Source organism: Gavia stellata, chromosome 1 (genome assembly GCF_030936135.1).
Source record: "Gavia stellata isolate bGavSte3 chromosome 1, bGavSte3.hap2, whole genome shotgun sequence".
NCBI lineage: Eukaryota > Metazoa > Chordata > Aves > Gaviiformes > Gaviidae > Gavia > Gavia stellata.
The window spans coordinates 75,172,235-75,195,002 of NC_082594.1; the positions used below are offsets into that span (position 1 = coordinate 75,172,235).

The window sequence follows — 22,768 nt, forward strand, 5'->3', positions numbered from 1 at the left end:
ACTTGTCACTCTTCCTGGTGCTGTTGATGAGAGAATGTTTTTAAGTGACTTAGGTTTCCAGATTTTTCAGGGCTTGGTTAAAATACATGCTCGTTGTGGAATAGGTGCGTTTTGAAAATTCACTTGTCTGCCTTTCTTCCATCTCTGTTTAAGTTCATAAGAAGAGAATTTGGACCTATATGTGAAGATTGCTTAATAGTTGTGCTGTATCTTTCTGTGTATTGATAGATCAAGACTCACTATATCGAATAAGTACCTTGTTATCCAGGCTGGCAGTTGGTATCTGATAAATCTTTCATCAGGACATAGCTACAAAAAGGCCAATTGCTAGTGTAGATACAGACCACTCATTTTATGTTGATACCATGTGTAAATGCTAGCAATTTGCAGCACAGTAGTACTGTAAGTGCACTGATGCAAATTTTTCATGTGTAGTGAATTGTGGAACCAGTATTAACGTTCGGTTCTCTTTGTATTTCAGTATGAGCAGAAACTTCTAGAGATACAGAACATGATGAATGCTATTTTCAAAGGGACTTTTCTAAACCGTTACCGGTAAGAATAAAAATAAAGCTGTGATGTTTATCTGCGTTCCCAAGAAACTTTTGCTCAGATTGTCTGGGTACCAGAGTCAAGTTAAACATCTAGAGGCACTGATGGTGTCAAGGAAAATGTAGCAATTAAATTATTTTAAAGAATTTGGGCTTACAAAAGGACCTCTCTTAAGTATGTTTCTTACGTTCTTCCTGCTGGCTATAGAGCAATGCATTTGTGATTGAGAAGATATCCAGAATTACAAAACAATTATTGTATGAAACATCTGTAGCTAAAAGTGGCCTAATTCTTGATTGAAGACTAGCTTAGAGCATTAATATGAAGATATTTTTTAATATTCTGTATTATACATTTTTCTGCAATTCCATAAAATAAGAATATTGCAAAAAATATAATTAATATATATTAGGCATTTTTAATGTAACAATATTATAATTTTATAATTTCACAGTGATGTGATCCCTGAGATCCGAGCAACTTGCATTGAAGAAATTGGCAGCTGGATTAAAACATACCCAGATGCTTTTTTAAATGATAGCTACTTAAAATACATTGGGTGGATGCTGTATGATAAGGTAAAGTTTTAATTTTTCTTACTGGGGACAGTACATGGGATTTTTAAATTTTTTTTCTAAAGAATCCTAACGCCTAAATTCTTGAGAGTAGATGTTTAAGACTCTGGTGGTACAAATGAGAATTTACTTTCTTCCCCATTTCAGGTTTTATTTTTAAAGCTGTTGTAGCATGAAATAACAGAGAACATTTTTTCCAGTTCTGTAGCAATGTGTGTCCCTGTGTGTGCAGTTATTTTTATATGCTACTGAATTGGGAGCTATTACTAAATTGTAAAATGGCTTGTATCCTTTGAGCACATGCAGTGTTAAACATTGACTAAAATTCTGCTTTTGGTTTTGACAGCTACATTTAAAATTTTGTTTTATTTTATAAAAATGAACAAATAAATATTACCTATAGTAAAAATAGTCTTCAATATTGCATTCCTCATTTGGAATTAAATGGATATAGAAAATATTTACAGAAAGTCCAGTCATTTCCCAAAGGGTTTTCTCCTTTTCCTTACAGTAAGTTTGTTTTAAATTTTTGAGTAGAGGCACATTTAAAAAAAACCAAAAAAACAAAAAAACAAAAAAACCCCAAAAACCAACAAACAAAAAAAAACAAAAGAAAAAAAAAACAACCAAAAGAAAACAGTAACTCAAAAATATGCTTTTTCTCATGCTTCTAAAATCCAGGAGAGATTTTAGGGTGATAGGAATATTTATCGTCAATGACTAATTACCGAAATTGGCACGCTGTACTTCTGCAGGCCACCTTTTAAAGTGTATATAGCTTCTGTATAAACTCTGAAACATCCTCAGTTTTGTGTCAGCTTTAGGTAATGTTTGTGTTCTGTGAATGAAATTGTAGTTTACCACAAAGCCAGGAGGGGGAGCACAAAGCCTCTGATTTCCCGGTGTTTTGCCATTACTGTAAAGGTAGTATTTGGCTTTTTAGAACAATAAATCTTACAAAGAACTGTCGTCTTTTCCTGCATAAATTTTATCTGATCAGAATACCTTTTTAGTATATGTTCAGTTGGGAGAATTCTCAAAAGAAAGTAATTTTTGAAGAGGATGTGTCTTCATTCCCATTGCTGTACAGTGAAAATTAACAGCTGGTGTCTCTGATTAATGCACATAGCTCATCCGGTGTCATTTATTGGGAACTGGAAATAGTTGTTTTTCTAAAGGTTATTATCTGAAAGCAGTGCAGATGCAAGCAGAATGAGATAAAGTGAGAAGTCTTCTGTATTCCACATTTGGCCGAGGCCTGGTAGTGTGCCACTACTGGTGGTTGCAGTGCTTTGTGATTTGCAGCCACTGTTAAATTGCCCGATTCCAAAATGAGAGGGGGGCATTTTTAGCAGCAGCAGGGGCAGCAGTGCTTTTATGTACATCTGAATGTTATTTCCCACTACTCCTCTTTAATAAGCATTTCCATCCCGTCTTGTTGGGGGTGGGCGGCAAGAAACTGGTATCTCCCAGAGCCAATTTTCTTTTAGAATATAACGTAGAGATGTCTGCCAAATAATTTAGGCCCCAGCGTGGAACAACCACAAAAGTATTCTAACGGTGGGGAAAAACCTGGCCAGGATCATCTACAGTGCTGTAAACAGAGATTAAGTTGAGTCATTTGGGAGGCTTTAAAGTGGAAGGGGAGGGGGAAGTAAGTATAAAATTAACATTTTTGTCTTCAAAGTCTTTTATTTGAATATAATCATTTTTTCTTTCCTGTGAGATACCATTTTGCCATTATACCCTGGTAAGAAACATAATATTTTTATGTGAAAGGTTATTTCCTAGGTGGAAGAAGGTGCTCCAAAGTCAGTGGTAATATGCTCAAAATTCTGTATGAGGATCTATCTTTGGCCCAGTAGGAGTTGTGGAACAGTGCTATAAAGATACATTTTTGATTCGTTTATGTTCATCTGCTAGAAATAATTTAACTTTTTTTTTTTGAAGACCAAGCAACAGTTGATACTAAATCTGACATCTGTGTGCAGTTGAACAATGTTATATATAAGCCCAGTCACCTATCAGTGCATTTGTGAAACCCAGGCACCTAGCTTGTGCTCAAAGGCACTAGTGTTCTTCCAAGAGAATATATAGCTATAAATCAGCATCCAGATCCAATCAAACCAGTGCTCATCTGAACAGCAGGTGTTGAAGGGAAGTGCTGTGTAAAAAGTTCAGAGTTAAAGTCCAGAAAAATCAAGATGATGAAGAATAAGGATGGGGAAAGCAGAAGGCAGAACGAGCAGACAGGAGAAGGCAAAGACAGTGAAAATGTAGATGCACACTTGGCACCTCCGACCATGTTAGACAAGCTTTGTTTGGAACTACAGGGCAAGTTGTTGAGGTTTTCTCATTAGACTATGAAAAACACCCAAAGAAATCCTGTGGAAACAGGAACTTGCTGTTGAAATGAACATCTGTGTCCTAACCATGTGATCTGCCTGACAAATTTTGGGAAATAGAAAAGGTTCTTAGTTTTGCCTTCTATTCAACATGGCTTTATAAATCGATCCTGTTGTTATGGCGATTTCTGAAATACCTCTTTCTTCAAATGTTCATCTTAAAATAGTGGTTTTCTGCTCCAAAGGTCATCTCTGTGTGTACGTGCTGATGCTTTTTGTGGGGGTGGGCTTTTTTATTGTTTTACCTCAGTAGGACAGGTAAGCTGGATTGTCTTCACTGTTCAGGAGTGATTCAGAAGTAGACCTGGTTTTCCCAATTTATTATTTGTAGAGTGTTGGGGAGAAAAAAACGACCCAAACCTACGCCATCAAATCATCCAGGTCCCAGCCTGTATTTGTAAGGCTTATTGAATGGCCCCATGTCTGTGATAGTGGTGAGGCTGAAATGTCATAACTGAATGTGTCTAAGCAGTGCTGGAGCCCATGCGAAGCTCTTTGGGTCACTAGAGCTGCCCACAATCTTAGCGATGTTTTCTGCTAGTCTGCAGGTCAGGGTTGAAATGTATGATGATACAGCTGAGGGACAGCTTGTGTTCAGAGTATCTTGAAAATGTGCTTACATAATTCCCCTTCACTCTGCACAGCTTTGAAAGACCGAACAGGCAGGTATTTCATCAAGATTAGAATGGTAGTTCTGGTGGGGGGAGTACATGGCTGGGTGTTTGTACTTGCCTATGTTACTGTCGAACGGAGCTGAAGATAAGCAGTGAGATAGTTTTAGAAGTAGGTGAAGTAATTTTGAATGATCAAGAAGCTATGAGGAGCGATCTAGAAAAGGAGAGGTGGTTGAGAAGGAGAAAATGCAGCTGAAAACATAGGAAGACAGCAGAACTATTCCTAGCAGAAGTAGTTATTTGTTCATAGTTTTTAATTTCCCCAATGCTTAAAAGAAACATATACCTATATGGTTATGACTGAGAGCTTTCAGGTAGGAATGGGATACCTTGGGAGGCAGGTGGTTTTGTTTAATGTGTTAAACTTTTTATCTGCAGACCTATGCTTGAATGCTACCTGACTGACAAATGCAAATGACATTACTAGCTGTGTGCCAAGGACCATCCAACAAACAATCACAAACTTTTTTCCTTTTTTTTAAATTTTTTTTTCCTTTTCCCCAAGCACAAATGTAGTCCTTATTCACAAGCAAAGCCTCATGATAAAATACCGAGGGCAGCTGAAGCCAGGATTGCAGTATGTTGGCTGAGCGGAGTTTGTGCCAGCATGCAGTGATGGGTACCAAGTTGGGACTGTTCGTGAGTTGAGTTCTGTGCTGTGGAGCCCTTGTGGCTGTAGGAAGCAGCAGGTGTGGGCGACAGTCTCTCAGACAAGGCCTTTAATTTTAAAGTACAGTATAGAATATGTACTGCTGGTGTGTCACAGGCAGATTAGAAAGCAGTACTCATTGTCACCTGTTGATCTTTCGTTTTATATTTCTAGCAAAAAGCTGCCTTATGCAAAACTGTTGGTCAAAGCCTGCTAATGGGAATCATCCTTTGCTTTCCATCTAAGCAGGTGAACAGGAACTTGTTGTAGGTGGTCTCCTTTCTTGGGTTTCCTTGATTATCTTACTGCTATTGTTAGCAAGAATTAAGGAAGAAATATGAAGAGACTGATTCAAAGCCTGCAGTTCATTTAAGTGTCTCTGCTGATATTCTTAGCATTATAAGTTTACAGAGCAAAGTGATTTTTCTATGCTAGATCCTCAAAATGACTTCCTTAATGACATTTAAAGCTTTTTCATTTGAAAGGTTTAGCAATACGCATAAGATAATTTAAAAGCTGGATAAGGAAGCAGCAGTACTAATAGTATGAAATAACACCTTTGCAGGGTTAAATGTATTTTGCCTAAGTTAACTAATTAGGCCAAATTCAAAGCAATCCTTCTCTTCTTAGAATGCTTAAAATATAGTGTTCTAGTGTAAAACAGAAGTAGGGAGAAGGAGTAACATTTGACTCTGTGAGAACCCACAATGATAAGCTAGTACATTTCTGAGGTGTACCTCTTCCTCTGGGAATTTTTGCTGGACCAGAATTTCTTGGAGCCCTTGTCAGTGTTTAACAATTGCCTGAGTCAAATGTTGAAAGGAAGCAAGCAGTCTGATGTATGGAAGACTGCTGATTGTATTAAGTAGGTCATCCATACTCTTGTCTTTGTATATCAGGTGAATAGCACAATTCCTGCATCTTTTGCATTGTGATGCTTTTATTAACTGTAAGGTCTGTGAGAGTTTCTTTTGTCTCTTAGGGAGCCTAACACAAACTTTGATGTCACCTTTAAGTTTGACTCACTGCAGGCTTCCTCTCTGTGTCTTTGTGTGTGTGAGATGTGCGTGTGTGCACACAAACAAAATAGTACTGATATCACTAGTAAAGAAGATGGGTCAGTATTTGGGTAGTCTGCTGTAGGCACCCACAAAGAACTCTTATGTCCATAATATAAATACCAATAGTGAATAACATCAAAGATACATGTTTTTAACTGTTAGCTGATTTCTCTTTGTCTTGTAGCAAGCTGAAGTGCGGTTGAAGTGTCTTCTGGGACTGCAAGGAATTTATAGCAGAAAAGAACTTGTTTCCAGGATGGATCTCTTTACTAGCAGATTCAAGGTAAATAGATTACTGTTTGCTATTTTTTAAGTCTGGGTTGGGTGTATACACAGGGTCCGATGTTTTGATCAGACCTGATCTCCCCACTGTCTTGACTGACCTGAGCTTAGACTACTGCAGAAACAGTCTGCTTGACTGAGTGGATGAAGGAGTTTTGCAGAGATTTGTCCCTCTGTTTCTATGGAATTTTCTATTTCACTTCAGTTCGTGCACAAAATGGTGTTAGCGTGCACTGTGGTCAGTTATCTCCACCATTCATTCAGAATAGCCCAGATTTTTTTACAGGATCTTTGGCACATGGCAAAGAGTTTCATACTCTAAAGGTCCTTTTTTTTGCTGCTCCTGATAATGGATTAACCTTGTAGATACTGGATTGACTGACCATGTGTTACACTGATGTGGGAATGGCTCTCTGTTGATCCACCATGTCAGTATGAATCTTGAAGAAGGATCCCTTATCTCCTTTCTGAACAAGTCAGATGACATGCTGTAATTTTGAGAGCTTGTTCTGTGACCGCACTGACCCTGTACATTGCCTTTATCATATTCCAACATCCTGACTCATTTAAGAAGTAAGCCCTTTACTTTTTTAATCCTGCCCTTGGTAATGATTTCATCAGCTACTCTTATCCCAACGGGGCTGGGCCTTTTTGGTACTTGAATAAGAAATCTCAAAGTGCTGTGATTGATATCTCAGTCCCTCTGAATCAGTACATAATCAATGCTTGCATGTGGTGGTAATTCATATTCTTTTTGCGACAGATGCAGGGCTTACCTGTATGCCAAAGTAGTTGCTAATAGCAAAAAATACCTATAGCCCATCCTCAAAGAACAAGAAATAGATTAATATTGGTATCTTAAGAATGAATTATTTGGATTAAAACTTGGCTACGTAAGATTAACCCCTGTTTTAAACAGTTTTGTAGTAGTCCTTTATCTTTCTTGTTAAAGGAAGGTTGCTGTAAGCTGTGTAAGCAACTGCAGGATTGGTATTCACAGACTGATGAAATAGCTCCCATCTGTCTGTACTGCGATCTCCCTCTGTGTGGAGGATGCTATGTAAATGGATTATTGCAAACTCCATCCCACCAGTCAAAAAAACCCAACCCAAACATAACACCTCCTTCCCCTGTAAATAAAAGAAACTCAAACAGCTTCACACAAAACACAGACTGATTTGGAATCTTCCAAAGTTTAAATCATGGTTTCTCAGTGATGGGAAATGTAATTCTATAACCATCAATCCATTCCCACAAGCAGGAGTTTGACATGCTCCCTCTGTTAGCTTTGAGTGTTCAAACTCAGGATTCATGGACTGCCACACCTTGCAGCTGGGTTGTGAGAAAAAGGAAGGTGCAAAGTAAGATTAATCTAGAGATTTAGAAATTATACGTTAACTGAGAAAGCTGTTAGTCCCAAAACATGCAAGTGCAAAGATTTAATATACCTTAAAGATTTAGGCCGCACTGAGGAGTGTGAGTTCTTGGGTACATAGGGCAGGAAAATTTCTGCTGTTTTCTGAGGTGTTTGCATGTGTAACAAGTTACAATAGTGTGAATTCTGGAGGTCAGGAATATTGCTGCTATTCCATGAAGTACCTTTATGACTCAAGTCTTAATTGTCTTTCCAGCAAGGCACTGGCTTCTGTAATGTGTAGGTACATGCACTTTATTGTTGATGGGAGAAACTGATTATATAATGCTTGTAATTTGAGGCTTACCTTCATTTAACATACTGAAGTGCCAGTAGTAACATCTTAGAAACAAGTTGTCAGTCACTTTTAATTTGTAGACTGTAGCTGATTTCTTGTGAACGCATACATTACATCTATAAAAAATATCATATTACTGCATGATTAATTCAGTTAAAAAATTAACATGCTGTAAATTTTCAGGGGCTGGGGAACTACTTGGTAGTAATCAAGTTGCCTTATGTCTCTTAGGAAATAGCTGCTGAAATAAAAATAAATCTCTGCTCTACTAGTGTAGATGATCTAGCTGTAGCAAGAATATATGTTTATTGAGAACAAACCATGTTACATCTTTTTATTGTCATTTTACATCCATTAGGATCGAATTGTGTCCATGCCTCTGGACAAGGACCATGAAGTAGCAGTTCAAGCCATGAAACTCTTGATGCTTATGTCACAGTAAATAACTTCTTTTTTAATTTACTGTATTGTTTTAATGGCAACAAGATCCAGATACAATCCTGATTAATCTTCCTGTAATTAGTTACATGCTGGGAAACAGTTGCTCCTGGCAGGATATGAGTTACAGTTAAAGCTGCTCAAGACATGGCATTTTCTTTCTGTGGGAAATACCAATGTTAAGAAAACCCTTGTGCCGAGATTCAGTATGAAAACTACATTTTTATATCTTCCCTCTGAAAGGAAATTCCACATTTTAATTTTGGCTTTTCTCAAATAGAGCATTTGCCTGTCTCAGGGGAAGTCCCCACCAAAGATGGGGTCCCCACCCCATCTTCTGCCCCAGGGTTGCCAGGCCTTGACCAGGAGCTCAGGGAACTCCCATCTTCCCTGTCTTCCCACCTGATGCAGGAAGCCTTGAGCTTTGAGGCTGTTGCTAGAATTTGGACTTGCAGATTCTTGGCTCCATGGCAGAGAACCTGGGAGCTGTTGAGGCCACAGCAGACTGACTGATGGGAAATGAGCAAGTGTATGATACTTTGGTTTTGCTGAAGTGGAAAACTAACAGAAGAGTTGTTTTCTTGGGAAATTACCCGCCAGCCATAGATTTGGTAGGATAATGGCAAGTTGGAAGTGTGGGGAAAAACTAGACTAATGGTACAGAAGTATATGAATCCTATTCTGATAAATCCTTGAGAAGCATGTTTATTTTAGAAATGGCTTTATTTGCAAAATAGGTGAAGAGTAAATTCTCTGTCCCTCTTTTTCAGTGCAAAATGAGGATAAAAAACCCCACTGCATTTCATTGTTAATACAGTTGAGATGTTAGGACTCAGTAAGTGTCTCTTCTGTCTCAGGATATAAGTTGAATTCTGCTGATGCGGATGCTTACCTCCATGTACAATGTGGTGTATTGTCCAGTAGCCTTGTGGGATTCGCTTTTCCATTTAAGCCAGAAGTATTGGTCATTGCTAGGTGAGGATGTAGACCTTAATGACCAAATAATATGGTGCTGTAGGTATTTACATTAAATTTCAAGTGCGTTTGTATATTGAAATGCTGCTTTATAGCCTGGTCTCCTACCTCACTTCATGCTCCATTGATTTGAGTGGCATTTCTGTAGGCCTACTTCAACATACATGTCAGAACAGCATCTGATGCTCTGAACATAGTATGCTTTTCTGAAGGGAGTACCATTGTTTGGGCCTCACTAGTAGTAGCTAGGGTTATATTGTTTCTGTGTTTACAATATCCATTTCTACATCCCTTGGTTCTCCATGGTGTGTAGCTACTGGAACAAAGCACAATGCTGTGTCTGTGTATAACGTGCCCCTGTGCTAGGAGGAGCAGCACACCATTGATGAAGTACAAAGATGCCATACACCAGTTAACGGCTGCCCTTGTTCTGTATCTGAACTAACAAGTGCTATACTGGCACTGCAGCTGTTTATCATCTCTGGCTTTATTATGAGGGATCATGTTCTCATTAATGCAAGATGCAGCTATAAAATTTTGATCAGTTTCTTTTTCCCTGAAGCAGTTTTTTCCTTATTTTTCTTAAATATGTTTTCCAATATGAGTAAATGCCTTCTAAAGTTTTCTGAATGACATTTTTCCATCATAAAATGTAGTTTTCATAAGCAAAATGAATACATTTTGAAATTGTTTTTAATTAGGTTGTGTGGAGGCCTAGCAAATACATGCTACTTTTTCTTCTTGCTCATCTGTTGTGTAGCCATCCTCCTTTCTGCTCCCCTCCCCCCACCAGTTGCTCTGAGCCCTGCTGCTTTGACAAAATTATTGGAGTGATGAAAGTGGGAACTGGGGACTCAATCAGCGAATTCAATGACACCTCTTCTCTTTGATAAGACTAGTACTGACCAGTCTATAAAACCTGTGTGACGAGAATGCAGACAATACAGACAGTCACGTGTACAGATTTCTTAATAAGAGCCTGCATCAAGATGCCTTTTTAGCAGGGGGAAAGCTTATGCCTCAGTACCTACAATAGTGTCAGAAAGGGCTCACTACTAGCATTGTAGAAGCAAAGAAATTTCAGGGGTAGTGTGTCTCAAATAAGTGCATCTCATAGCTCAAACCCAGTATCTGGATATTGAGCAGTAACACTGCTTGATAAATGCAGTAAAGCATGAAATGGGGTTGGGACAGCAACTTCACAGCCTTTAAAGAATAATAAATGACAGCTTGTATAAACGGCTCTTCTACTTGTATGCATTCATGTAATCAAATTTTTTGCTGCTTTTGTCATGCTGTATTGGCTTCTCTGTGGATGGCTCATTTTTGTCATCTGCAAACTTGGCAACTGAATTCTAGTTGCCCAACTTGCATTTCTAGCGAGGCCTGAAAGACCCTTCCGATCAAGTTTCCATTTTTAAAGCTACGGGCAAGAACCTCTGTCTCATGAACTCCCTATATTTGATTTGGAATCATGGATTATTTTTAACAAATAATACAATCTTAACCGGTCAGGTACTGACCTCTAGAACATGCCTCTAATCTTAGAATAAATCTTTTGTTGTTTCATGACGTGTTGGCAAGAAGCAAGGCCAGGAGTAACTTTTTTCTTCCAGTTAGTCCACTGAGTGCTCTGTGACTTTCTTGGGGAAAATTTACTGTATCAGTAACTCTCTTTTACTAGCTTCCGTAATTGTCTTTTGGGTGAGTATAGTAGCAAGACCTCGTTGCCAATTAATTATTTTTGTGATGTTTTATGGTTGCAGTGGAGCTGCGCTCCATGTATGTTAGTAACAGCTTTGACCACCTCTTAACCATCACTGCAATCCAGTCCTGTGGAATATATATCGACTACTCTGCATACTACTGACCCATAAAACTGCTATGCTGGCCTTTACATTCTCTCTCTCTTGCTACCTAGAGAGGCAGTGATAACACTGATCTTTTCAATTCACTTAGATGTGTTGCATTATTAAAGAAAAATTCCAGTGCTCACTCAAACCCCTCTTGCTATGCATATACCTGTCTTTTCATATCCATATTTGTATTTTCATCTTGTCTATCTCTGTGAGCTGAGATTTTTTTCTTCTTGTTTGCTGCATGTTGTCTCAATTGAATGCCAAGGTCTTTGGGCTAGTGGATTTCTATTTTTACACGGCATGAAGTGATCCTCAAACTGAAATGAGCCTATGAGGTTTAGCATAATAGAAATTATTAATGCTACTGAATTATGCATAATTGTTAGCATTAATGTTGCAAAGTATCTGAGAGGCAATAGAACTAGGAAGGAAATAAAGAGGTAGAAAACATGAGTGACAATGAGAGACCAAGGAATCTTACTGAAAACATTGCCCTTTAGGAGGCAAATTAGTTTAGTGTGCCTACTGCCAGACAATTCTGTTCAATTTTTTGTGCTTAACTACCTAAAAGAATAGAGGGATTTTGGAAAAGAACAGCAAAAGTAATTAGGTAACTGTAGTAGATGACTGGGGAAAGGTTGCAAGTGGTACAGGTAGGGGCATAAATCTACAGATAGCTTGAATATGTAAATAGCAAAGGGGAAAATTACTTTGTATTACATTAGTTAAATGTAACTAGAAATTAAACTGAGTTTAAAACACAAATCTCTCAAGCTTGAAATCTGGAAGAGCTGCCTTAGTGAGAACTGTGAGTATATTGCACTCATTGAGGACTTCACATAAATATTTTGAAAGCTCTTTAATGGAGCTCATAAATACACTAATTCTCACCACAGTGCTTTGACAGTGGTCAGTAGAGTTAATCCAACTTAAAAGTCAAAAATCACAGAATCATTAAGGTTGGAAAAGACCTGTAAGATCAAGTCCAACCATCAACCCAACACCACCATGCCCACTAAACCGTGTCCCACAATGCCACGTCCACACATTCCTTGAACAGTTTCAGTGATGGTGACTCTACTACCTCCCTGGGTAGCCTGTTCCAATACTTCACCACTCTCTGGTGAGAAACCGAGGCTTCTAAGTTCCCAGTGTTCTGCTTATCACAGGAGGCCTAAGTCAAGTAGGGATACATCACTGCTGTGCTTAAAAGTTTTAGACTCCCTTCCAATTTTCAACTAAACTGGGGAGGTTGTCTTAGTTTGGAGAGGAAAGGGCTACACTGTAGGAGAAATTTGAAAACTGCTTTTGGCAAAGTATGCCATGGCAAATAATATCACAGAATCACAGAATCACTAAGGTTGGAAAAGACCTGTAAGATCATCAAGTCCAACCATTAAAAAAACAAAACAAACAAAAAAACAAACAAAAAAACCCCCAAACACCCAAAAACACAAACCACCCACAAAACGCACCACAACCCACACCAAAAACAACCCACCCACACCACACAGCACCATGCCCATCAAGCCACATCCCACAGTGCCATATCCACACGCTCCTTGAATACCTCCAGGGAGGGTGACTCCACCACTTCCCTGGGCAGCCTGTTCCAGTGTTTCACCACTCTCTCTGTAAAGAACTTTTTCCTAATATCCAATCTGAATCTCCCCTGGTGCAACTTGAGGCCATTTCCTCTTGTCCTGTCACTAGTCACTTGGGAGAAGAGACCAACACCCACCTCTCTGCAACCCCCTTTCAGGTAATTGTAGAGAGCGATGAGGTCTCCCCTCAGCCTCCTCTTCTCCAGACTGAACAACCCCAGTTCTTGGCCACCTGGGCACACTGCTGGCTCATCTTCAGCCGGCTGTCAATCAACACCCCCAGGTCCTTTTCTGCAGGGGAGCTTTCCAGCCACTTGTCCCCAAGCCTGTAGTGTTGCCTGGGGTTGTTGTGGCCAAAGTGCAGGACCCGGCACTTGGCCTTCTTGAACTTCATCCAATTGGCCTGGGCCCATCGATCCAGCCTGTCCAGATCCCTCTGCAGAGCCTTCCTACCCTCCAGCAGATCAACACTCCCTCCCAACTTGGTGTCATCTGCAAACTTGCTGAGGGTGCACTCTATCCCCTCATCCAGATCATCGATAAATATATTAAACAAGACCGGTCCCAAAACTGAGCCCTGGGGAACTCTGCTTGTGACCGGCCGCTAACTGGATTTCACCCCATTCACCACAACTCTCTGGGCTCGGCCATCCAGCCAGTTTTTTACCCAGCGAAGAGTGTACCTGTCTAAGCCACGAGTCACCAGCTTCTCCAGGAGAATACTGTGGGGGACAGTGTCAAAGGCTTTGCTGAAGTCCAGACAGACAACATCCACAGCCTTTCCCTCATCCACTAGGCAGGTCACCTGGTCATAGAAGGAGATCAGGTTGGTCAAGCAGGACCTGCCTTTCATGAACCCGTGCTGGCTGGGCCTGATCCCTGCACGTGTCCCATGAGCGCCCTCAAGATGAGCCTCTCCATAATCTTCCCCGAAGATATATGTGACTACTTCTAGTAGTAGACGTAGATGTCCCATGATAAGTAATTCAGTGTCAGCAGAGAGTTGAACTCTGTGATTCTGTAGTGTTACTTTATAGCGAAGCCATGGAATTTGGAGGAGAAAAGGAGAAAGTGACATTTGATAGGCAAATGCATTGTATCTAGCAAATTTATTCAGACAAGCCATCATGCAGAAAAACAGTTATGTTATATTGAAGGCTTCAATGCTATCATTAATAGTGTTTTCATGTGATTGTAAAAAAATAAGCTGGGGAGAGAGACGTGCTTTGCATACAAATAAGGAAGTTATCCACTTTTGTCTTGTTTAGTGGCTTTTAGGAAAAATAAAGAAATGTTTTTATGAAGTTGATAGAAGTACCATACGAAACAACGAAACAAATTATACAGCACAGCTCTGATTTCTTGCATGAGTAACTTGGTTGTAGAAGATTAGGTACCATCAAAAGAGAATGGCATGGAGCTTCTCACAGCTCCTCTGTGATTCCTTCAGGTCCACCACACCCCTATTCAGGTGGAGTTATAGTAGTGCTTTGTCAAACCTATTCCAAACAAAACAAAAGTGAAAGACCAAAATGGAGCAAAGGCATGTGCTTTCTCCTCTGTCTTCTCTTCTTTTCCATCCTCTCAGGTTTATGCTTTCTTGGAAGTTATCTTCAGCATTTTTCTGCCATCATGCACCTCTATTCAAGAACCTTGAGCTCTATTCTGAAATCTTACCTTTCCTGTCTGAAGAGTTAACAAGAAAAAATAAGAATTGCATGTCTCCTAGGGTTATGTTTCCTAACCAAAACAGCATACCATACAGCATCTGTCTAATGTACATCATCTTGCTTTCTGTCACAGCAAAATCATAGAATCACAGTGTATTACAACATGCTAATCCTATTTTAAAGTGAGTGGGAAAGGACTCTTCCTGTATTGTAGTGGCAACCATGTTATCATCTTTCTCATCACCGGAGTGTCGTCTTGAAATATCTGCAATGACAGCAGGATAGAAAGACGGAGAAAATGGAACAGATTAGCTGATTTTTCTACTTAAAAATTTTATTTCGGACATGGGAATACTTTCAACACATATTTTTTGGTTGATAGTGCTTAGTGCACGAATGATGTTTTTACAGTGTATTTGCAGATTTGGGTATTTAACTTGAATTAATTTTAAATTCAAAATTAACGGATTTGTTTTGACTGAGATGCTATACCTTGGATTACCAATGTCCCCATAACGTGTGCCAGATCTTTCCCTGCACAGCCAGTAAAAACAAAAAGAATTAGGTGGCAAAACTTTGAAAAGTGCATCAGGTGCCATATGCAGAACAAAATGGTCTGTGATTTCCCCCTAGGATATCCGAACTTCTTCGTGACAAGTTCACACTGAAGTGTGGAGAAAATGGTATGTCATGACGTTGGTATGTGGAAGGCCATGCCTGTTTATTTTTAGGCACCTAAACACTGGCAGGCATTTCTGGCTTAACCTTTATCTGTTGCTTGGCATTCTGAGGGCTGTAAGTTTGCAGCAGTATTATTGCTGTATTTGAAGTATTCTTTGTATGTTTGATGATTGGCTTATGTATGTAAAAAAGAAAGGCACCCATTTACTGTGGTAGTATTAGTGGTAACAGGTGTAGTCAAGTGCTGCTACTTCCAAAGGCAAGTAAAACCCCTAAGCGCTCATCTGAGTGGAAGTTTTGAATACAAACCTCACTGTATCAGCGAGAGTAGTGGTTAAGCAATATGTGAAAAAAGCAGTAGTATATGCAGGTAGGTACTCATTCAAGAAAGAAAAAAAGATCAGGTGCTCAAGTGGTGTCATGATTGTCTGTCAGCTTGTGTTGCAAAGAAATGGGTTGTTTTCCCCTTTTTTGTTTCTATGCTATTAGACAATGCTTCATACATGGCCCGAGCTATTACATCTGACCTACTCTCATCTTGAGGAGGGAGGAAATAACACTGCTGTAGGTTAATATAACTGGGGCAAATTCTTAGCCTCTTTGAAGACAAAGTTAAAAACCAAGAGGTTGGGATTTCAGAATCACAGAATGGCTGAGGTTGGAAGGGACCTCTGGAGGTCATCTAGTCCACCCCCCCCAGCTCAAGCAGGGCCACATACAGTCAGTTGTCCAGGACCATGTTCAGCTGGCTTTTGAATATCTCCAAGGATGGAGACTCCACAACCTCCCTGGGCAGCCTGTGCCAGTGCTCGGTCACCCTCACAGTAAAAAAGTGTTTTCTGATGGTCAGAGGGAACCCACTGTGTTTCAGTTTGTGCCCGTTGCCTCTGGTTCTGTCACTGGGCACCACTGAAAGGAGCCTGGCTGTGACCTCTTTGCACCCTCCCTTCAGCTATTCACATACATTGATAAGATCCCCCCCGCCAAGCCTTCTTTTCTGCAGGCTGAACAGTTCCAGCTCTCCCAGTCTTGCCTCGCATGAGAGATGCTCTAGTCCCTTTATCATCTTTGTGGCCCTTCGTTGGACTCTCTCCAGTATGCTCATGTCTCTCTTGCACTGGGGAGCCCAGCACTGGACCCAGCACTCCAGGTGTGGCCTCACCAGTGCTGAGTAGAGGGTAAGAATTACCTCCCTTGACCCGCTGGCAGCACTTCTAATGCAGCCCAGGACACCTATTAACCTTCTTTGCTGCAAGGGCACTTTGGTGGTTCATGTTCAACTTGGTGTCCACCAGGACCCGCAGGTCCTTTTCTAAGGAAAGGTAATTTCTAAGGAAAGGCAAATTCATTTGTGCTGGAAAGGCAGAGTCCTTAATTTCTACCCAAAGAGATATCAGGCATGCTGCTGTGCACTTCAAGCTATCTGAACAATTTAAGCAAGGAATTTTTTTTAAAATAGTGAATACAACACCTGTGTGTCTCTATTTCCATAAATATGCTAGGAAAAGAAAACCTGAAATATAAAGAATAAAAAATTCAAATATAAAAAAATGTGTACACTTGATTGGAATGCTCATACAGGAAATTCCATTTAAGCATAAGAAAAAAGTTTTTTACTAAGGGGGTGGTCAAATACTGGAACATGTTGCTAGAGAGGCAACTTTGTAGATATTCAAAATCTGACTGGACATAGCTCTCAGCAACCTGCTCTAGCTGATCCTCTTCTGAGCAGGCAGTTAGACTAGATGATCTCTAGAGGTGCTGTCCATCCTCAGCTGTTCTGGGACCCTGTGTTGACTTACTCTAGATCATGGTATGTTTGTATAGAAATGTCTTCTTTTTGAAGCTGTCCATGTTGGTTTTTTTAAAAATATGCATGTATAAAGAAAATTACAAGGGCAGTTTTGTAGAAACTAGTGCTTTAAAAGAACTAAATAGTAGATTAATATTAAAAAGAGTGAAAGCAACCCTGTCAGACTGCTAGTTTATTTCAGTAAATTCTCCATAGCCTTTTAATATAAAGTCTTGCTGTATCATCCATTTCTACTCCTGTAAGTGCAATTTGTTGTCAGTCTTTGTTTTACTCTCACTTGTTAAATTTGTAGAAGTTTAATAAATTTGATACTTCATTTGTGGCTTCATGTGACACAGCAATGCTTATTCATATACTCTAATGCACCATGTTACCTCTTTCAGCTTCTTATTGTTTAACGTCAATAGACACGTTTTTATTCTATTCCCTCACTTCTGTACATGGCTGAATAAGAGTCACATAAATATTTTCTGTTATGCCGGTTACATGATACATATACTCAGAGCACTTTCTATTTGTCCTGTTACTGCAAATATATACTCAAGGGAACTCCATGTTAAAAGAGGCCACCAAAACTTGCCTGAAGTATGTAAGGCAGCTTTTCTTTTTGGTTAGCTTTTCTTTTTGGTTGAGGGCAAGGATTGTCTTGCAAGATTGACCCATCACTTTTGGAGACACACCATCAGTACTTCTGTTTAAAGATCTTTCTATTGTTCCAGTGACTATTGTAAGCAACCACAGAAAAACTGAAAAATTCAAGTGATACATGAGTAAATGCATTGTAAAGATAAAATTCATGGGGTACCAACTTCTATAAATGAGAGGCTATTGGCTTTGAGAAATGACCACTCTTTTCCCCCTCCACCCTGCCCCGAATTTAAATCCTAGCCAGCGCTAAAAAATACTTGAAATGGACACTCCAGTGATACTCTTACCTAACATGAACTCACTTTTTTTACGTCAGGTTGGAGGATGTTTTGGGGCTTTGTGACTTGTGAGGATGATAAAGGATGTGATAGGATTGGAGACAAATGGGCAAGTGCAGGAAGGGGTGCTAATTTTTGTAAGACATCACTCCCAGCAAATGAAGAGCATGAATCCTTTGTTTTAGAGAAGGTATTGGACCACAGCTGTAGATGGTTTTAAACTGTTACTACCTGAGGATTGAGTGCACTAATAAATGAAAGCCCTTTCCCCTCACTTGGCTGTACTAAGTGTAGGGATCTCATATGTTGCTCTTTCATTCTCTGAAGTGGCTTAGTCCAATGACATTGCTATAGCAATAAGAAGCAAGCATTTTGAAACTGTAATCCTTGCTTTGGGCTTTACTCCTCTGATATCTCTTCAGTGGGTTATTCAACCCTGATGCTTCGGTTTCCGTTTTGTAAAAGGTTGATATTAATACCATTTCTACTTCTCAGAGTGTTCTTTGTTTACTAGTTGGCATGTTGTATTCTCAAGATGTGCAGCTGAATGAAAAAAATTCTGGCTTTGAGTGTGTTTGGGCAGAAAGGTCACAGTCATAAGCATGCTATCAAGAATGTGTTTTGATTTCTTTTTACATGTGACTCTGTATAAGTCTAGTGTAATAGAATATAGATTTTAAAATACTGTAATAAATCATTTAAAAAAGAATTTGTACTGCAAAATGAAGGCTGTTTCTTGTTTATTATCTTCTATGGTGAACGTCTAAGCGTAAAGTAGAAGCATGATTTTCCTATTTTATTACTATTACTCTTTTTACCATGACCACTAATCAACCTTAATTATACTTTAAATTAATGTTCATGTCCATGCAGTGGGCCTGATTTGTCATGGCTTGCACAGTCCTCTGTTGCTCTACGAAGTGAGTAAAAGAATGCCAATTTTGTTCTGATAGCATTTTTAGATATGTCCTACAAAAATCTGACTGTGTAAACAAGTTGCACGGCTATGGAGAATCAGGTCTAGTAAAAGCTGGACATAGCCTTCATAATTTTTTTTGCAGATAAACCTGAACTATAATTTCCGTTGTTATTTTTGCCTAGGAACTGTGAGGATGTGTTATCAGCTGAAGACTGTGAAACGTTATACCGGTTTGTTTATACCACACACCGTCCGCTTGCAGTAGCAGCTGGGGAATTCCTTTATAAAAGGTATCTCTGCCTGCCTGCATGCCTACTTCTTGCATATTCTTATTTGTTCCAGAATGAAGGTGGATTTATTTAAGAGGGACATTAAGCATTCATTTTTCTGCTGGAAGTGTGTACCACGAGGACAGTAGATGTGCTTTCTTCTGTTGAATCAGAAGAGAAATGCTGTCTGGGGGTAATCATTTGTTTCCCTGCAGAACCCTGGCACAATAGGCATGAGAAAAGTTGCAAGACTAACATAGAGAATATGAAACAACTGACTAATCCACAGATGCCATGTTATGTTGAGAGCATACCTCCTTTCTTTCTACTTTCTTTTCCTGTTGCTTTGCTTCTTACAAGCTAATTCATCACCTGGCATCTGCTGGATTTCCATAGCTTTGGTGATTAATCACAAAAATGGCCTCCTCTACTCCCTTTGGAAGTTGCCTTATACATTGTAAAGGCTTTGAATAATGTGTGATACAGCAGATTAAAAAGCCCTCCCAATTTTCTGTCAGGTTAATGAAGTACAGGGTTTATCTTCCCCAGGAGTAACTCTTATAAATGGGCTTCTTATAACAATGGTTGCATAAAGTGAAGGGAGTTGGCGTGCTAAAAAGAGAAGAAATAAATATTCTGTCTCTACAGCTGAGGGAAATAATTTTGCCTTACAAAGAGGAATGCAAATAAAAATATTTTGGCAAGACTTTCATGGGGAAAAATTCAGAAATAATAATGATTTGTGTTTCTCACACGTGCAGAATCTTCTCCTAGCTGTCTCTTTCTATCTAGCTGAACTGCTGACATTCCAGGGTTTGTGGAGCCAAGCCCAACAGAAAGACAAATGAAGATAAATTTCTGTTTTGATGAGTCTTCTATCACATCTGCTAGTCTTACTTAATCTTCTGTATTGGTCCTAATACTCTATCATAAATCAGGTGGTTTTCCCCTCAGAACACTGCTGCTTTTTGCCATTGAAGTGGTTGCCCTGATAACTTTACTTTTTCTACCCAGGTTCCCATACAGTGTGGACGCTTTGACCCTGTAAATCCTATCCTTGTTCTTGTTTGCCCAGTTCTTCTCTCCGGCACTATTGCCAGTATAGAAACGTTTGGTCTAGTGTGATAGAGATGTCAGTGACACCCTCCTTTCCCTGAAGTTTTAGTATAAATGCTTATGGTTTTTTTTGTCCCCTTCTTGGTTTGCATGAAATCTCAATGTCTGCATTTCTAACTTAGGTTACTTAGCTGGCATAAATTGTACCAGCAGAAGCACCTTCTGAAAGTATAAGCTTTTACTGACATTGAGTAGCGTGGTCTTGATCTTAAATCCAAGCCATTTGGGTCTTCCATTAATCTGCAGGGATGACCTTCCTGTATTTATCTTCAGATTAGCACTTTTTGTGAGCAGTACAGTCACACTCATTTTGGATAAACAGGGAAATAGAAATTGAAGTGTCATATTGTGCTTCATACTTCAGGCAGAAGAGGAAGAACAGTTTTTCCACTGTATTTGTGAAGTTGAGTAAATTGCCTCTTATACATTCAAGATACTATGCTTTCTTTAAGAAGCTTCAGTTCCAAAATGTACCGTGATGTGAATAATCGTTGGATACTAATCTCTTTACTCTGTTGTTAAGGTTTAAATTCAGCCTAGAGCAAGCTCCTTTTCAAGCATGAGCAAATGCCTACCTCGTTATATGTTCAACGCTGTGGAATCTGCATCTGTTGTCCAGAAAGCTGGCAGGGTACCTGTAAAACTGTCAGAAATAGTCTCTGCATTCACAGGGATAGCAGTTCTCTCATAATGGAAAACAATCTAATCTCTTTTCCTTTCATCTGATAAAAAAAGTCTAATGTGATTTGAAGTAAATAAGTAGACATTTAGAAGAAATACAAATCCTTGGGGTCTTGACAGAATTAGTGTTACATTGGCAAATGTGTATAAGGAGAATGTGGCAGAACTGGACTGACTTCCTTTTCTGTTGGCAGGCTGCTTAGTCAAGAGGGACATGAAGAAGTTCAGCCCAAAAGAGGAGGGAAGTTTGGGGCGAGTACTGACCAGTTGAAAAGATTAATATGTTTTTTCCTGGAGAGTGAGGTGAGGAGAATAGTCCCTGCAGTAAGCCTTTTAAATCCAGTGTTGCATGTTAAATCAACTATTGGCTTCCTTTGAAAGATATTTCTGGTGGTGAGCTCTGAAATGTTTGGTGTTTGGGATGTTGTCAGTTTCTAGGATGAGTTTTTAATGAAGACATTTCTGTTCTATTGAATTAAAACTAGTTTACAACTATGCTAATGGAGAGAATCAGTGCTGAAGCAGCTTCTGAAAACAACCTGAAAGACTAAAGCCACTGAGTGAGGGTTCTTTGGTATGTGTCCATGTCTTTCTGCAGGCAGATATGGGTTGCTGTACCATGGCTCTATGCAGACTGAGAACTGCGTAGTTTTGCTGAGAGTTTTATCAGCTTAAGTGCTGTACTTCACTATTTGGCTTTTGCAGTGATGCAGACCGATGTCTGGCCAAAGGGTCTCGGGCACAGCAGTTTTGAGTCTTTCTGCAAAGAATTTCCCAAACATTGCCTAAAATGTTGACTCGTTTCTAGTCCCAAGGTTGGATTTTTAGTTGTTATGATCAGCAATATAAAAGGAATACAGAAGCTAGTTTTAGAACCATTACTTAAAGGAAAGGTATCCTAAAAAGAGAAAAGAAAAGCTTTTTTCCTGCTTTTTTCCCCACTTTCCTGCTTTGTATCAGATTGAAGACATGGTGTTTAAATGTTCATTAGCCTCAAACTAAATATGTTGGAATACTGTGTGTGAATATATGTTTGAATGACAAAGCTTTGTAATTGGAAAAAGGGAGAGGAACATATCAAGCTGTATTTCATTTAATGGTGTGTTTGCTTCTATACGCTTGTGTTTTTAATCCCTAGCTACACAAACATGTTGCATACCTTATAGACAGCTTGTGGGACTGGGCAGGCAAATTCCTGAAGGACTGGGAGTGCATGACCTCTCTTCTATTAAAAAATGCTGAAGAAGATGGAGAAGGTGGGTAAGCAAAGAGCTTAGTTTTGTCTGAATGAATCTCTTGATACTGTTTTTTTGAACTTTGCCTTCAGCTAGTTTAGGATCATTCCATATTGTAATACCCTTTGATCCCAAATTGTGGTCCCCAGGGGCCACAAAGTAGATGCAACTCAAGGCACTGCCAATGCGATACTTGTATCAACATATGTTTTATTCAGTATTCTGTATTTATGTAATGTTAGTTTAGAAACTTTGCAAGAATACTTGCATAATTAAGCCATAATGCTTATGTAGCATTCACTTGTTTTGTTTGTTTGTCCAAAACTTAAGAATCCAAAATTTTTAATTGTTTGAAGTGCAGTACTGTTGGGCTGTTGTTCACACCTGAAAAGAAAATGAGTAATGTGCTGAGTTCATAGACCTCTAACACTCTAGAGGATTAGTTTTTTGTAGAAGTATTTTAAAGTGAACTTAAATAATAGTTGTTGTAGTAGAACTGGAGGTGGTTGTGTGATTGAAGTCGAAGTTTGTAGACCCAGTGAGTTAAAGCATTTTGGTACTCAAAGCAGCAGGTTTGTCCTGAATGAGACAGTAGTCAGTAGGAGTAGCCCTTGTTAAAACTGCCTGTGTTTTTGGCAGCCCAGCTGCCCTAAAATGTTTAGCCATGAGGGG

The 22,768-nt window shown here is 39.3% G+C and overlaps 1 protein-coding gene across 1 annotated transcript in view; it reads left to right on the top strand.

Annotated features, from left to right (window-relative positions):
- The window catches only part of LOC104264807 (cohesin subunit SA-2), a 64,191-nt gene that overhangs the window by 19,376 nt on the left and 22,047 nt on the right, over window positions 1-22,768 (top strand). Inside the window, exons 9-15 of the mRNA XM_059826290.1 lie at window positions 482-555; window positions 1,007-1,130; window positions 6,101-6,199; window positions 8,269-8,348; window positions 18,978-19,085; window positions 21,056-21,164; window positions 22,000-22,117. Coding sequence (XP_059682273.1) covers window positions 482-555; window positions 1,007-1,130; window positions 6,101-6,199; window positions 8,269-8,348; window positions 18,978-19,085; window positions 21,056-21,164; window positions 22,000-22,117 — 712 coding nt within the window. The remainder of the gene's footprint in view (window positions 1-481; window positions 556-1,006; window positions 1,131-6,100; window positions 6,200-8,268; window positions 8,349-18,977; window positions 19,086-21,055; window positions 21,165-21,999; window positions 22,118-22,768) is intronic.